The sequence below is a fragment of the Echeneis naucrates genome, chromosome 17 (assembly GCF_900963305.1).
Source record: "Echeneis naucrates chromosome 17, fEcheNa1.1, whole genome shotgun sequence".
Taxonomy (NCBI): Eukaryota; Metazoa; Chordata; class Actinopteri; order Carangiformes; family Echeneidae; genus Echeneis; species Echeneis naucrates.
This window is the reverse complement of record NC_042527.1, coordinates 9,021,904-9,037,681: the sequence shown is the minus strand read 5'-3', so window position 1 is coordinate 9,037,681 and position 15,778 is coordinate 9,021,904. Positions and strand designations below refer to the sequence as shown.

Genomic DNA, 15,778 nt, shown 5'->3' with positions numbered 1-15,778 from the left:
TCAGATAAATGCCAAACTCGAGGTTACCCACTCAGATATTTTTTGACTCAGGGTTAAAAACTGTTGTAACTCTCAGCTCCCCTCGCTCGATCTTCGTAGTCTCTGGAGGATTTGCCTGCATCATCAGATTCACCAGAATTAGAAACCAGTAGTTTCATCTCATGCTCACAAAGCTAATCCAGTACCGTGACAGGCCATTAACTTCCAACCTTACTGTACATCGCTTTCCTTTGGCTGTGATTATGTATTTCTCTCTTCTTTCACACATTCCCTTTGTTCCTCTGGCTTATCTTGGCATTGTAGTACGAGTGGGAATCTTTTACTTTCTCATGATTCCATTCAATTACGATTTTTGGGGCTACGATTTGATTCATAATGATTTCTGCTTCAATCTATAGGTGTGCAAATGATCCTCATGATCTACTCCTTCTGCTACTCTTCCAGGACATTCAGTAAATAGTGCCCTATAAAATCCATGATCACGAAAAAACAGAATTCATTATAGACACAGAATAACACAGAACTGGCTGACATTTTACATAAATGTCCCCCCCCCCCCCCAGAATAAAAAGGAACGTATCTGTTGGGAAAATGCTCCAAGGGGGGGGGGGTCACTAATAATGCACGTCCCCGCACCCATGAATGATTTGGGGAAAAAAAACATATTTTATAGGACTCCAGGTAAAAACCAAAATGAGTCCTAGTCCTCCGAATGAGGACAGGTCCTCTTTCCTCCATTATTGTAGTTTCCTCCTTGTTTTGGTGTTTACTGCACATGTGCATGTTCCATGGTGGTGACAAAATGGAGGCAGACAGCCTGCAGATTTGTTTAATTTAATTTTTTTTTTTTTTTTTTTTTTAGATTTTGGGACCTTTTAAATCGTTAGTGAATCATAGTAAATGAGAATCATGATTCTTATATGAATCGATGTTTTTTGGCACACCCCTACATTGTAGTTTTTAAAAATTTGTTCCCAGTAACTTTTGTCCATCATCACCTATTCTATGAACAGGCATGTTTTCCTTTTATATGGCCTGAAACTTTGCTCTGCTACTGAAATCATCCAAAGTAACCACAACAGCTTTGTTTTCCGCCTCAGTTGTTTTGATACAGTCAGCGTCATCAGGCTGGGAATACAGGGGCATTGCATGCCACCAAGCAGTGATGTCTTCACACCTGGGGGAGGATTATGGTTTGCGGTTGGTGGAGATCAATATTTATAGTCCCTGTAATTTGGGTGGGGGTTGGAGACAATTGAAAAACAGAAACAACCACAACAACTGCACAGCCTGCAAATCACAGTGTGCAGGTAGGCGGGGTGCTGAGGGAGTGATTGAGTGGGAAAAATTAATGTCCTGAAAATGACCTGATGGTAAGCTCCAACCTCGTTTTTCTTTAAGTGCAGAACTCAATATGCCTAATTGCTCTGCTCTTTCTAACTGCATCTTACACAGAGTTAATGTTAACAGTACTTATAGGCCTAATGTAATGATTTCATCCCGCTCGTCTTGGGGGCGCTGGGGTTTCTGTGCTTAATGTGCTGCTGCTGGTTCCCTTCTCAGCCATTGCTGGAAAGGCATTTAGCCGTTTCCTTGCTGTATATGTCAGCATTCCTCGGTTCTGGTCCCTAAACTCACTGACTGAATGGTCTCTGAACTGGTTACAGTACATATAGTCTAAGTGCTGTATTTTTTAAAGCCAAGTCAGCCCTCCAGACAGAGCTGCTTTCTGGGACTGGAAACACAAAATCATTAGCTGTGTCCTGACAAAGAAAGCATGAAGGAAAAGTAATAAAAGTTGTATATTCAGGTATTTTTTTGCCACATTAGTTGATGAGACTATTAAAAAGGATATCACGGGTCATCTATGGGAACACCTTGTTCTTTTATCCCTGACCTCAACCCTTATCTTGTCTTTATTGTTGTCACCATGATAGTAACAGTCCTCTAACATGAAAGAAATTTCTTAAAACCAAACACAATTGTCTCCCAAAGATAACCAGGTTGTGTTTGTTCCTGAAGATAGTTTGTTATTGTAACCACGACGACCAAGGTGTGCTACACCTATTATCTCAGGAGATGCTCCTATGGGACGTATCAGAGGGAAAGGACAAACAACACAGTGTTTTCAGAAAGTTTCATTCCTCCTCATTTTCACATTCTGATCTTACATGCTGCAGCCCAATGCTAGAAATAAAAATAGCTCATATTTTCCTCAGCAATATTGTAGTTCAGTAGTTGAAAACATGTTATTCCAAAGGATAGGGCTGTTGGGTTGCAGGCTAAAAATATTCACAATAAAGTACACAAATGATATTGATCTTTTCAGTGTAGGAGAAAATTATTGTGTTTTTGTAGTAATTAAACCTTTGCGAGCGATGAAGTATTTCACATAGGAAAAAGCTGAGCTGCAGATTTACTATTTTGAAAATGTAGTTCAAACTAATCTAACAGTTTACATGCAACAGGAAATAACAGAATGTCATACAAAGTATTCATAGCTGAATACCCCACTATTCATGGGAAAATATAGCAAACACAAAGGCTGGTTTGGAGCACAGTGCTCTGAATAACAGGCCCAGGCACAGGCACTACACAGAGGTCAGGTGTTTGCTGTTTTTCCTTCAAGCATGCCACTGCCAAATGTAATTCACTACTCCCCAACAGTAGTGACTAGAACTAGAAGTTTCTCATATAACCCCACGCTAAATACCCCAAACTACAATTAATCTAAATATCAGCGTAGCCAAGTGCAATGTTCAAATGGCGAAGCTGTACCAAATTGAAGGAGCTGCAATTTCTTTGATAAAGTGATATTGTTAGTACCCTGAGAGTAACAAAAGAGATGCTAAACCTTCAAATCAGATTCTCCATATGCCAGGGAACATTCTTGTTTGCCCAAACTAAAATGCCATCTTTTTTTTATTATTATTATTATTATTATTTTGGAGACATCAAATTACAAATTTCAACTGAAAGTGAATTATGATATAACTTTATCCAAGTATCATGAATTTTTAGGAATGCTAATATCAACTTTGAACTTCTTCATGTAATGTAAAATCTTATATAACTTTGATACTCAGTTGCCATCGATTAATGTAAAAGGCGTGATTTCATGAAATTTACTCAACACTGAAGCATTTATCCTCTCCTTAATGAGCTGAATGGCTCTAATTCTGCAGTTTTAATTCTGACTGCTTTTGCTGTTAAACTGAGAGCAACATAAACACTTTTCCTATTATTATTATATATATATATATATATATATATATATTATATTATACTTTTCTTATTATATGAGATAATTTGTTTTAACAACCTCATTAAAACAACTAAGCTACATATAACATGTATTTTTGTGATACCTGCCATGGTAGAGGGAGAATATATCTTCCTGTTTGCCCAAATCTACAGAATTTGTCATTATGTGGGCTAATTAAAATTAATATTTTAAATTCTCTCTCATGCTTCAAATTGCTGCAAAATGTACTTGCAGTTAAGTAACAATAATTGAATGCCAGTCCACTAACTTGCGCTTTACTCTTCTGCTCTGTTAATCAAACTGGAAATTGACAGAGACACAGAAAGACGACAGGGGGCATTATCTCCTGGGTTCATCTTCAGATACCAGTACAGTGAAAATGATATTGTATGGAGACAAGCAATTATGTATGGCACTTCACTGTGAACTATCAAACACCAGAGCAGGAGCAGGAAAAAAGAGTTGAAAAGGGTGATTGCACTAACTGTGTGGATGAGGAAGATGAAGTCACAAAAAGATTTGTTTGACAGCGATCACATAAACCAAATTGGCATGATTCTTCCCTTAACTGTGTCTTTTTCCATTTTTATTTTTGCTCCTAATGAGGAGGAGTTTAGCTTTATGTTATCCTACAAAAGGTTTTTTGAAAGCATAATTACGCTACTCAATCTTTCTATACAGAAGAGAGAGAAGGAGCCTGCTTAGACCAGTGCTGATATTCGATCAAATATTTACTCTGAGATGTTATGATTAGGAATTCAGTTAACATTTATTAAAGGAAAAAATAAATTATATTTTTTGAGGCCCTATAGGCAGCAGAATACTTTTCAGAAAGGAAGTGACAGGAATTCTTGCCCTCTCTGCTGCCAGTTAATTACCTTATTTTCTCTCCACCACTTTTATCTCCTCCCTCCTCCACACCCGTTACATCCACCAGTTTTGCTGTTTCTTATCTGACCTTTCTTCTTTTCACTCTTATCTCTGCGTTAACCCTTCATTTACCCCTTTAGTCATTCATTACAACCTTCTCAATTCCTCTCTTTGCACATTCGTTGCATACAGTACAGTAGATCCATTGTTTTGAGTTCCCTTTTTCCTGTTGTTGAGCAGCAGTTGTATAAACTCAGCTGCAGGTGATTGGACCGCAACCAGGTGTATATTTGCATCTGGGCAGTAAATGAGTGGTAAGCGGTACAACTCCAGTGAGGTTTGAATTGTAATTGGTCAGCTAATGACCCAATAACAGCAATGAGCTCTCTCTCTGGCTCTTCCAGAGCTATCAAACATGTGTTAGTACTATATGTCTTAGAGTGCTCTCTGCTCACATGGGTTTGGAAGCATGGACGGCATCAAAAAGGAAGAAAAAAGAAATGAGATATATTGTGAGCATCCAGTGAAGACTGTAAGCCAAATGCAGGGCCATTGTAGCATGGTGCTAGCTCAGGTGTGAAATGGTTACTATAATGACACCAAACGCTTGTTGCAGGGACGACCAGGTACCTTAACTTATTCTGCACATGCTCAGTTGGATTGTCTTCACGCTAACAAACAAGGAGCTACATTTGAAACTACCAGAGAAAGTTATCACTTTATAGAATGTTGTAATGCTGCATTACAACCATCTCTGAGCCAACTGGTCAGCCTTTAATTCTAATTCTGTCCGTCATTCTTTCATCTTTAAAACATAGATCAACACAATCGATATCAATCGTTCCTTTTTCCTGTCCATTGCTTGATCGCTGAGTATCACACCATAGTTCTAAGAATTGTTTACCCCTCCAACCGCTTAACTTATCTTTACAGGATTTAACTGTCAGACTGTGCTGCACCATAAGTCTGTCATGTCAAACAAGAGAGGCAGTTAATGACACAAATGTTCAGCACAGCTCTCTCATTTTAATTGTTGTCCATTATTATTTTAAAGAAAGAATAAAGGCTATGTTAGGTAAAACAAGCAATGTACAATAAACACATGTATTAGACAAATTTCAGGTTAAATTAATGATAATAAGTTGCATGCTAATAGTCAGCAGAAACGTATTTGTTTACAGAATGGCAAATATTAGAAAGAGGAAGACAGACAGACATGAGATAAAGCAGGGCACATCAGTAAGGGACTGACCAATATAGTCAGAACACCATTAATGACAAATATTCTTTCTCATTTGGAGTATTTGATTGATTATGTATATTTTGGAAAAGTTACAGCCAGGATGCTATAAGACTGGGACAGATAATATTAGATTGACTGTTTTCAAATCAATTTTGCAACCTCTATATGATATAGTTTACAGTTTATAATATAGCAAATTGGCTATTCCAAGAAAAACAGCTTTTATTGGATCTATTGGAAAAATCACAAGACTTGTTTCAACTATTCCTGGAGGTAGTTTAACTTTGTGTCTTAATTAAGAGCAATCTAATACAAAAGGATTACAATGTAAACTGTTTGTTCTTGTTTTTGTGCGTTTTTTCAGAGGAGGAACCTGAAAAACGCAGCTGCAAGAGCATGTTATTTGTGCAGGGGAAAGGAGGTGGTTTCAAGCTTTCTTCTTCTTGGCATTCTCGCTTATCGGCTCTGTTGTCATCCTTGCCTTGCAACATCATTGAAATCAAATAAATGCTAAGAAGAATTAGATTTGACATGACTTATATTGATCAGTACATAATGCAGTAATGCAGCATTTCTTGGAATATGAGTTGGGACCCAAATTGAATATAATTTATCATTTGGCTGTGTCCCTACAGTAATATGCTTTCATGAGCCTCAGCCACAGGAGAAAAGGCGAACAGATATTTTGATTTCATTGCCACGGTGGACAAACTGACAATCCCCTGCAGTAATGTCATTTACAGGAAATCTTTTTCTGTATTTCCTTGTTCGTATTACAGTCATATCGGATTTTGTCCAGTGCTGCATTAGATCCAGAGACTCTTTCTCCTCGTAAGTGAATTAGTCCCCCATAAAGTGAACTCTAATGCTATAATGGCTGCAGATGTTCCTTTAGAAATAGCCAGGATTTTTGCAGCCTGTGACACTTGTAACCTTATCAAAGGAGGAATCAGCTCCTACAAAAGTGGCCATGATTAACAACACTGGTGACGTGGCTCCAGTGATGGCAATGTCTGACTCACTGACACTTGCCCCACCACTTTGATCTAGACCCAAATCTCTCAATACCTATCAGGGCTGCTATTAGATGTTGTACAAACATTCATGGCCGTCAGAGGATAAGTGCTAATGTCTTGACAGTGAACATTGTTAATATTATACCTTTTAAACATCAGTCACAGTATTATCATTGTATGTCTTGTTTTATAGACAACTGCTGCACAATTTATTCCTGAGCAGGGCTGGCTTTGAGTTTGTTGTCTTTGATTGCAACCTGCCTCACTTTTTGTTTTATTACCATAGCTCAGTATCAGGATGTCAAGGATGAACACCTTAAAAACATCACTAATGGCTTCACAGAACGACATGTCACAAGCCATTTTGGAAATAGCCCATTTCCATGGTTTGATGTGTACTCTTCCGACAAAACTGCGTCAACATTAGACTCCCCGTAGCTGTGCTGCCTCAACCACTACCCAGTTTGTTTGGGATAAATATAAGACCTTGAGTCTGAAATTGAACCTGCCATTCATGAGTAGACTGCACTTGAGGTGACAGACTTACTGAAGTCATCGCTGACTTTAAACAAAATGCTGTGTGAGAATGATGGATTAATATGTATTTACAATGGCGAGTGTGAGCAAAGTAGGGATGAAGAATCAATTCACAAATGTTCATTTATATAGTCTGTTTTATGGTCGCCTCAGTCTAATATGCCCTTGTTTTTCAAGAGTCTATTTATGTGATTGTTTCGGTTTATTTTGTTAAGCTATAAGTATCAGCAGCTGTATGTGTGCTAGTGTGTTAATGCACACATTTTCCACCTTCCAGTGAAATATTTCAGGGGCATGGCTGACTCAGTGCTGGAAGACAGAGCTCAAATGTCCTTTCTCCACTATCCAGCAGAGCAGGTTCCTGCTGTGTGCTGCAGCACTTTCTTTATGCTGCATGACTATGAGACTCCTCATATGAATAATGTCTTTTTTTGTTATTCCCTTGTTGCCTATAATCTACCACCTTGCTCTGTCTCAGCATGGTGAAAGTCTCATTTAGTGTAATCAGCAGGTGTCCTGTGTCTGTTGAAGACAAACCTGAACAATATATAAACACAATATTCACCTTTTTGTTCTTTGCTTGTCTGTTTGTTGTATTTTGTTTCAAAAATCCAACAAAGTGCCTCTAAAAGTACGTGGTAAACTTGCCAAAAGTGAGATGGTACAAGCCACCTAGTTGCTTTGTTGAGATCTCTTCGTAATTCTTTCCATCAACAACTTTTTCTCGATCAATCTTCGGAAAAGTAGAATAGTAGGACAAAACAAGTGAAATTAGTCCATAAGGTGTGAGAAGGTTTTATGAAAGGTTTGATGCATTTTAAATTGCTGCCAGCTGGACATGTCATCTGTTTATTGGCATGAGACAAAACACCCTTCTTCAGTAGATTGAAAGGTCAAGTTAACATATGGGTGTCTGTCTGTGTGTGTGTGTGTCTGTCTGTGTGTGTGTGTGTGAGAGAGTTTGCGTACAGAGAAATGCGTGCACACTGAGTTCCTGGTGTGAGAGAGGAAGTTTAATTTACAGTGCTAGTAATTACATGCAATGGCAATCTGTGTTAATCTCAAGATGATCCTCCTGGCTTCCTGATGACATTTCTGCTGTGGTAGTCATATTCTCATTTTGTAGGAGCGTAACACGGATCAAGCTGAGAGGAAGAGACAGTACTAATGTCAGAGGTTTTTATTTTTTCCATCTGCTCTCAGAAGATAATAACAAATGTAGTACTGTACAGCGAGCACACAAACAGTTCACCATCTGACTTACTTTAATTGTCCTGTCATCTTTAAAAGACACTGAGGTCAATCGTCACCCCAAAGTTAGAGGAAAAAAAAACACATTCTGTCTTCTCATTCTTGGTTCTGCTGAAGTGACTCAGCACATTTAGATAAAACGGTGTATAGTAGAAAAACAACACTTTAATTCACAGTCCTCACAGCATAAACTATATAAAAGTAAAAAGTACATCCACAACGTGAGACTAAAATGTATTGCATTGGTTTTCTTTTTTTTTTCCTTTCTATAGTGAACAAGCACAAGCCTTGGATAGAGACATCCTACCATGGTGTGATCACAGAGAACTTGGACACAGTGCTGCTGGACCCGCCACTGGTAGCTCTAGACAAGGATGCCCCAGTCCCCTACGCTGGTAGGTAACACAAAGGCAGTCATGTGTATACACACACACACACACAGACACATACACACACTTGGAAAGTACAGTTTAACACACATATAGTATGCACAGCTTTACACACACACACACACACACACACACACACTCTCACACTCATATTCACGGGGTCCAAGACAAGGATGCCTCTGTACTGTGTGCAGGCAACTGTGGCAACTTCACGAAAACAGATGATCCAACAGTTCTCTGTACTCACTATTTGTCATGGAGGCCTAATTCCATTTATCTCCCTGAACTGTATAAGCTGTTTGGAGCAGTTTCTTCTCATTATAATGTGGAGTCCAAGACTTTCTTTCCTCAAAAAGCACACAGGAAGACCGCTTGCACCACAAATATGTGGTATATTATATTGACTTTAAAGCTTTTCTTTTTTTTATCGAAACGCTTTATCAGGGTGTAAAGTAGTTCAAAGTTACAATAGTCGAAGCTTTGAGTTGGCTGGAAAACTACCGACTAATGCAAACATATTAAGTTTTCAGAAAATGCATTTATTTTCATGGTCGTCATGGTCGAGTCTTTTTCCCTGCATCTGATAGAGATCTATTCACGGCTTCTAATAATTGAAACATGTATCATAGTCATCTCTCTTTTCCTCATTAGCAGAGCTGAAATGCCCCATTAACCTGATCAACAGATTCTACTCAAAAGTTCAAGAATATATACAATCGTCCCCCAAGCCCTGTCAGCTTTTCACAATGACAACATTTATCCTCTTGTTTAAGTCTTAATCTGACACTTTGTATCCAACCCAGGGGCTTGCACAGAATATCAAACACTTACAGAGGACTGTTGTCATCTACACAAGAACAAGATTTTGTTTAGTTCACAGTATCATGCGTCTCAGATCCAGTCACATTTAATTCTGTATTTGTTTATTTTTACTCACATTGTGCCATTGAGGCTGAGTATCATACATTTCAGTTCTAGCTGCAGTACTTTTCATTATTAAAAATGATGTCATAAACAGTCCCAGAAGCTTTATTACTTTTTCTTTTTCTTTTTTTTTTTTTTTTGACCTGGATACGACCCCACTGGTGGTATAAAACAGTAGATTTATAAAGGTACTGCATTCATTGGAAGCTTGGTTCCTGAAAAGTTACAGTGGCTTTTTGAAGAAAGGTTTCCACAGTCTTCTAGGGCAGTAAAAAACCTCCTTGTTCTTCATGAAAAACAACTCCAGGACAACACTTGTTCTATTTCACTTTTTATTGCTGCTCATGATACCACACAGCCCATAATGGTTTCCATTAAACTGGGTGCTGGGAGTGGAGCACTGATAGAGTCTGACAGGCGGAGTTGGTGAACAGAGACGCTACACATGCAATAATGCCAGTACGACATTATCATACATATTATTATAATCCTCATCTCCAGGTGATGGTATCAGGAGGTGATTATGATGTGTAATATCTGATAGCTGTCACCCAAGTATGCCGGAGCAACTACAGTAGGGACGAGAGACAGACCTGCTGTAATTAGACTAAGTATTCTGTGACTGAAAGGCAAACCAAGAAGCTTTTTTGAGGCTAACGCTGAACAGCTCATTATGGCCAAATGGTGCCTATTAATCGCAGTGCTGACAACCATGAAAAACTGATACTCAGCATTTTTACTTCTGCTTTTTTCTTTTTGCGTGTGTGTTGTTTGTTTGTTTGTTTTTTCTGATGCCACAGCTATACTTGTGTCTTTTTCAATGTTAAATGTCAGCTGGTTTGTAAATAATGAGAAAATAGAGCTGAGTATGAAAGTTTGGATTCATGTTAAAGGCCTTCTGCTTTTCCTCTCTGGGGTCTCTAATGGCCTGGTATTGTATACGTACAGTGCTGTAAAATGTAATCCAAATACAGTGTGGATGTAATAAGTATGAGGACTTTGGGGGGGAGACTTAGCTTTTTAAAACATGAAAAACACAGAATAAATTATATGAAAATAGTAAGTTTATTCATCTTTTATTCATTTCACAAAAGACGTTGTTCCTCTACATGTGGGGCTTCAAGGGTTTTTTGTGTTCTCTTTATTGTCTTTGGTTTAGTGGAGGCCTGGCTGGCGCTCCTCTCTCCGTCTGTCCCTGTCTCTCTTTCTGCTGTGCAGGTGGAGGCATGGTCGGACAGGTGTTGGCAGCAGCAGGCGGTTCAGCAGACCGTCATTCTGTATTCAAGCACACGTTACTTATACTCATCAGGTTCCTTCCCTGGTTGTGAAACCGTTGTTCCACCAAGTGTGGATTCTGGAGTTTGTGCGTGCTCCTGAAGTGTGTTGCAGCGTGTTTTGCTGAGACTGTCTGAACCTGCTTGCGCGCCTCCTTAGTTTGCTCTTTATTTGTGGTACACTTTATGTTTGCTTCTTTTGTAGTATCGACTCTGGCTTTGTTTCCTCGTTGTGAGCGATTTTTTTGTTATTCTTAAATATAGGCATTTCTACCATATTGCTGGCCTTCCTTTGTCCAAAGCAGGTCAAAAACAGTCAAAAAGTCAAAAATACATATTATGGTGCAATTAAAACCCTATTACTACAAATCAGTGGTGCTGGCTTACACCAATTTACACTGCATATTTTTCCCTCGGAACCAAAGCTTTGATGCAGTGAAGTGTGTGTGGCACCGCAAGAGCAGGCGGACTGAGAAAATCCCTTTAGATTGCTTTGGTCCGTGATTAACATGTTGTTTTTTGACTTGAGAAGTTCAAACCTGCTGAAATATGGCCTAAGAAGAAAAAGCTGAGCTTTGCATAGACTACTGACTGGCAGTATTTCTCTCTCAAACGTTTTCCACTGAATGTGGTCAAAATGAATGAGACCCACACAATTGCTACCAAGGAGACTGAAAAAAATGGCAATCAAGGGAACAGTTCTGTTCTAATTTATCTCCCCTTGCTTTTGTCTGCTGCTACGGCTCTCTCCCATCCTTTTTGGACTTCAGCTATTCTCTCAAACCTCCACCTCTATCTGTGTCTCCATTTTTGTCTTTCTCCCACCTACTTCCTGCCACATTCCTCTTCCCTCATTCCAACTTTCTTTCCTCCTCCACTCTGTCTTGATGCTTTGCTCCTAGCAAGCCCACAGACAGGCAGCCGATTAGTACAGACACTCTCATCAATTCTGGTTTTGTTTTATTGCAGAAAGGAGTAGACTCTCCTTCTGGCTCCACATTAATTGCAGTAAGGGAGCACAAACCAGGATTACTAAGTACCTACCTGTTTTCTCCCGACTTGTACATTCCTCCCATCACTCTTTGTCCTGTCACTGGGCTTCCGTAACTACTGCTTCTTCTCCTAATGCAGTGTGCATTGCTTCTTTTTCAAGCCTTACGCCAACTTTACCTTTTTTGCTACTCTTCTTTCTTCTGCCTGTCTCCTGTTCTGTCGTTCTCCTGCAGCACCACATATCACTTTGATGTAAACTACCCACAGTGGGCCCAACTTGAACATTATACGCTGAAACAGGCATCTGGGAGATAAATTGTTATTATTGCCTGCTATGATGGCATCCTATATTCTTACCCCGCTCACCCCCAACACCTCCTTCAGAGCAAAGGTGTGTGGGTTGAGGCGTATATGCTTAGTGAGTGCTCTCAATCAAATTAGCATGAGGAATGTTGGCAGTGGACTCTGGAGGCAGGCAGGCAATTTCATTTGCCTATTCTTTATCTCAAGGCCACAGTCAACAAGCACAGATTCTCCCCATTCATCATGGTGCATTGTTTCTTCTGCAGAACTCACACAAGGTCTCACAAAAAAAAAAACTGTGGTGGACAAAGTACACAGCTCCACACAGCTGCACAGCCTGGTCAAATGTTACTCCTATAAAAGTGAAAGAAGAGGAGTACTTGCTTTTAAAAATACTTCAGTATTCAAAGTAATCATCATCCTCACGCAATGTGTCCTAAAAACAGTACATTTAAAGAAACTGCCTGTAAAATAATACAGTGAATTAGAAGATCCCATTGAACAACGAGGGAAGAAAACGGTGACCCTGCCCGGAGGAAGCCCGAGGCCCCCTTCTGGAGCCAGGCCTGGAAGGAGGGCCCGTCAGTGAGCGCCTGGTGGTCGGGCACAGCCCAAAAAAGCAATGATGTGGTCCTATAGGCTCCATCGGTGTGTGACCTCCAGTGCTCACTGGACAAGTTCGCAGCCGAGTGTGAAGCGGCTGGGATGAGGATCAGCACCTCTAAATCGGAGGCCATGGTTCTAAGCAGGAAACCGGCGGCATGCGTACTCCGGGTAGGAAATGAGTCCTTACTGCAAGTGAAGGAGTTTAAGTATCTCTGGGTCGTGTTCACGAGGGTAAGATGGAGCATGAGATGGGCCGGAGAATCGGAGCAGCAGGGGCAGTGTTGCGTTCGCTCTACCGCACTGTTGTGACGAAGAGGGAGTTGAGCCAGAAGGCAAAGCTCTCTATCTACTGGTCAGTCTTTGTTCCTAGCCTCAACTATGGTCATGAGCGATGGGTCATGACTGAAAGAACAAGATTGCGGGTACAAGCGGCCGAAATGGGTTTCCTCAGGAGGGTGGGTGGTTTCTCCCTCAGAGATAGGGTGAGAAGTTCAGCCATCCGGGAGGGACTTGGAGTAGAGCCGCTGGTCCTTCGCGTGGAAAGGAGCCAGTTGAGGTGGTTTGGGCATCTGATAAGGATGCCACTGGGACGCCACCGGGACGTGTTCCTGGCATGTCCAGCTGGGAGGGGAGGAGGCCACGGGGCAGGCCGAGGACCAGGTGGGGAGATTATATCTCCACACTGGTCTGGGAGTGCCTTGGGATCCCCCAGTCAGAGCTGGCCAATGTGGCCGGAGAAAAGGAAATTTGCGGTCGTCGGCTGGAGCTGCTACCCCCGTGACCCAGCCCCGGATAAGCGGATGAAGATGACGATGAAGCGGATCCTATAGAAACAAACTTAAACTGACAGAAGGACCAACACTCTAATTGTCTTGTTCTTTTTATTAAAAGAAAACTCTCCCTGTTCAAAATTAAAATGCTAAATGAAATAAGTTCTTGGCTCAGTGAAAAAACCTCAGTAAAACTGAGCTTCATCACTCTCCCCCCTCCTCCACTCTCTCTCCTCTCCTCTTTTTAGTCTACTGCTCAAACTGGGAGAAGTTCTTGCTCAGCTTGAGCAGAAGCTGGGTTTCAAAGTTCTGTGAAGTAATTCTTCCCCATCTTGGAGTGAAGATTAATCCAGCTGCACTAAAAGGCCTTTCACAGGTAGCAGAGGCAGGAAGAGCTGTGTTTAGCTTCAGAGACAGGCTGGGCAAAGCTGGGAAGGAAGCCAACATGTCAAATCCGTGGCAGTACACCCTGGACAAGTTGTTTGTCCAACGCCAGTACCTGGAGGAAACCCACGCAAGCACGGGGAGAACATGGAAACGCTGCACAGAAAGGCCTTGGGCCCAGGAACCGAACCAGAGACCTTCTTGTTGTGGGGCAACAGCGCTAACCACTATGCTGCTGTGCTGCCTTAATTTCAAACTGAATAATAAATGTAATAACAAATTCAAAACGATAAGAATAATTTTTTAACTCTGAGAGTCCACATCTCCAGTTGAGGTCTGGCCACAGATGATCAGGGACAGCAAGAGCAGGTTTGTCTCCATTGACTCCAGTGACTTGTGGTGCACAGCTGCAGTGGGTCACCTTTCCTTGCCCTCTTGAATGTTACCTGCGAGCTCACCATCCAATCTTGAGTGGCACATGCGCTAAGGCAGCACCACGTCGGAATTGATGGAATTCCCTAATGAAAATGTAACGAGTACTAGAAATGTAGTGGAGAAAAAGAACAAAGTTTAAATAAATCACTCCAGTATAGATCCTCAAATACTGTACATCTGTACAGTGGTTTACTTCTTTACTGTCCGCCACTGGTAAAGAATCAAAAGTAATCAGAGAATGGAAGCTAAAAGCAGAATGGATGAGAGATTATAATGAGGAACGAATCAAAAGAAAACATTTTGGTAATTCTCAGCTGTGTATATGTGTGTGTGTGTGTGTGTGTGTGTGTGTGCGCGCATGTGAATGGGTTTGTGTGCAGTGCAACTCTCATTATTTTCATCATTTTCATTTTTCGTCATTCATTACAGTAGATCATGAGTCAGGTAGCTGGACCAACCTGAGACGATGATGTAGGCTGCAGTTCTTAAAACAAATGTGAATATATATTATATTAATTAGACAAGTGCATCTGTTCTGTGAGGAGACAATTGACATACTAATGCAGGATGAGCCCAGGAGGTTGAGCTATGTGCTGAATGTCAAGCGAGTTCCTTGGGGCAGTGTGGTAAATAGTGTTTGATAGTGTGTTTGAGATGCATTTTTTTGTGATTTAAACTGAACCTTGATTCCTTCATGAAGAAACATAGTCTCCTCATGTTTTCTGAATAGGAACTGTCGTTGCAGTGAAATTGATATTTATCTGAAAACAAAATCATCTTTAGATTATAGTAGTTATAGTAAGTTTGAAGGGTGTAATATTTCTCAACAACTTAACACTGTTTTCAGGTAAAGGTATTACAGTTTCTGTCCAAGTCTGACTGCTGTCATAAACACCATTATTATTTTTTTCAATCAGATGGTTTCCATTGTGAATGTGTCCGCCATTTTCACCATAACTTTATTGATGACAAAGAAATGATACACTTAGTTTACATTTTGTTTGTGACTTTTATACAACTTTTACCAAACATACAGTTAAAATGTATCTGCTTGTTGCATAACTTTTAAAATATCGTACTTACTCTCATGAATTCAAAGCCAGTGGTGAGCAGGATTTTTGTAATGAAAAACATGTTATTCCAATTGAGAGCATGCCTTGCCGACATTACCTGACTTGTAAATGCAACACATTGATTGAGAGTTGAATAATGAGTGAAGTGTTTTAATATTCTGGCAGGACTGTCAGGAACAATTTTATCATTTTTTCCCAGGCAATGAAAAAACAAGTAAGGCAGAGTCATTTCCAGTCATTATTAAAACTGCCAGGTGGATAGACTAGTTCTCATTACTGCCTAATGCTCTTTTGCATACAGCTGTGTTGTCTCTTTCCTTTGTAATGAAAAAAATGCTGCCATGGCAATAACAACTTTTGATGTGTGTACATGTGTTGTATCACCAAAAATATTTTCCGTCCATATCCATAGAACAGGATGATGAGACATTGAAAGGAAAAATGT

At 40.3% G+C, this 15,778-nt stretch overlaps 1 protein-coding gene across 1 annotated transcript in view; it reads left to right on the top strand.

Moving 5' to 3' along the window:
- Positions 1-15,778, top strand: part of LOC115057229 (calsyntenin-2-like) — a 134,503-nt gene that overhangs the window by 53,092 nt on the left and 65,633 nt on the right. The window contains exon 2 of the mRNA XM_029524171.1: positions 8,455-8,577. Coding sequence (XP_029380031.1) covers positions 8,455-8,577 — 123 coding nt within the window. The remainder of the gene's footprint in view (positions 1-8,454; positions 8,578-15,778) is intronic.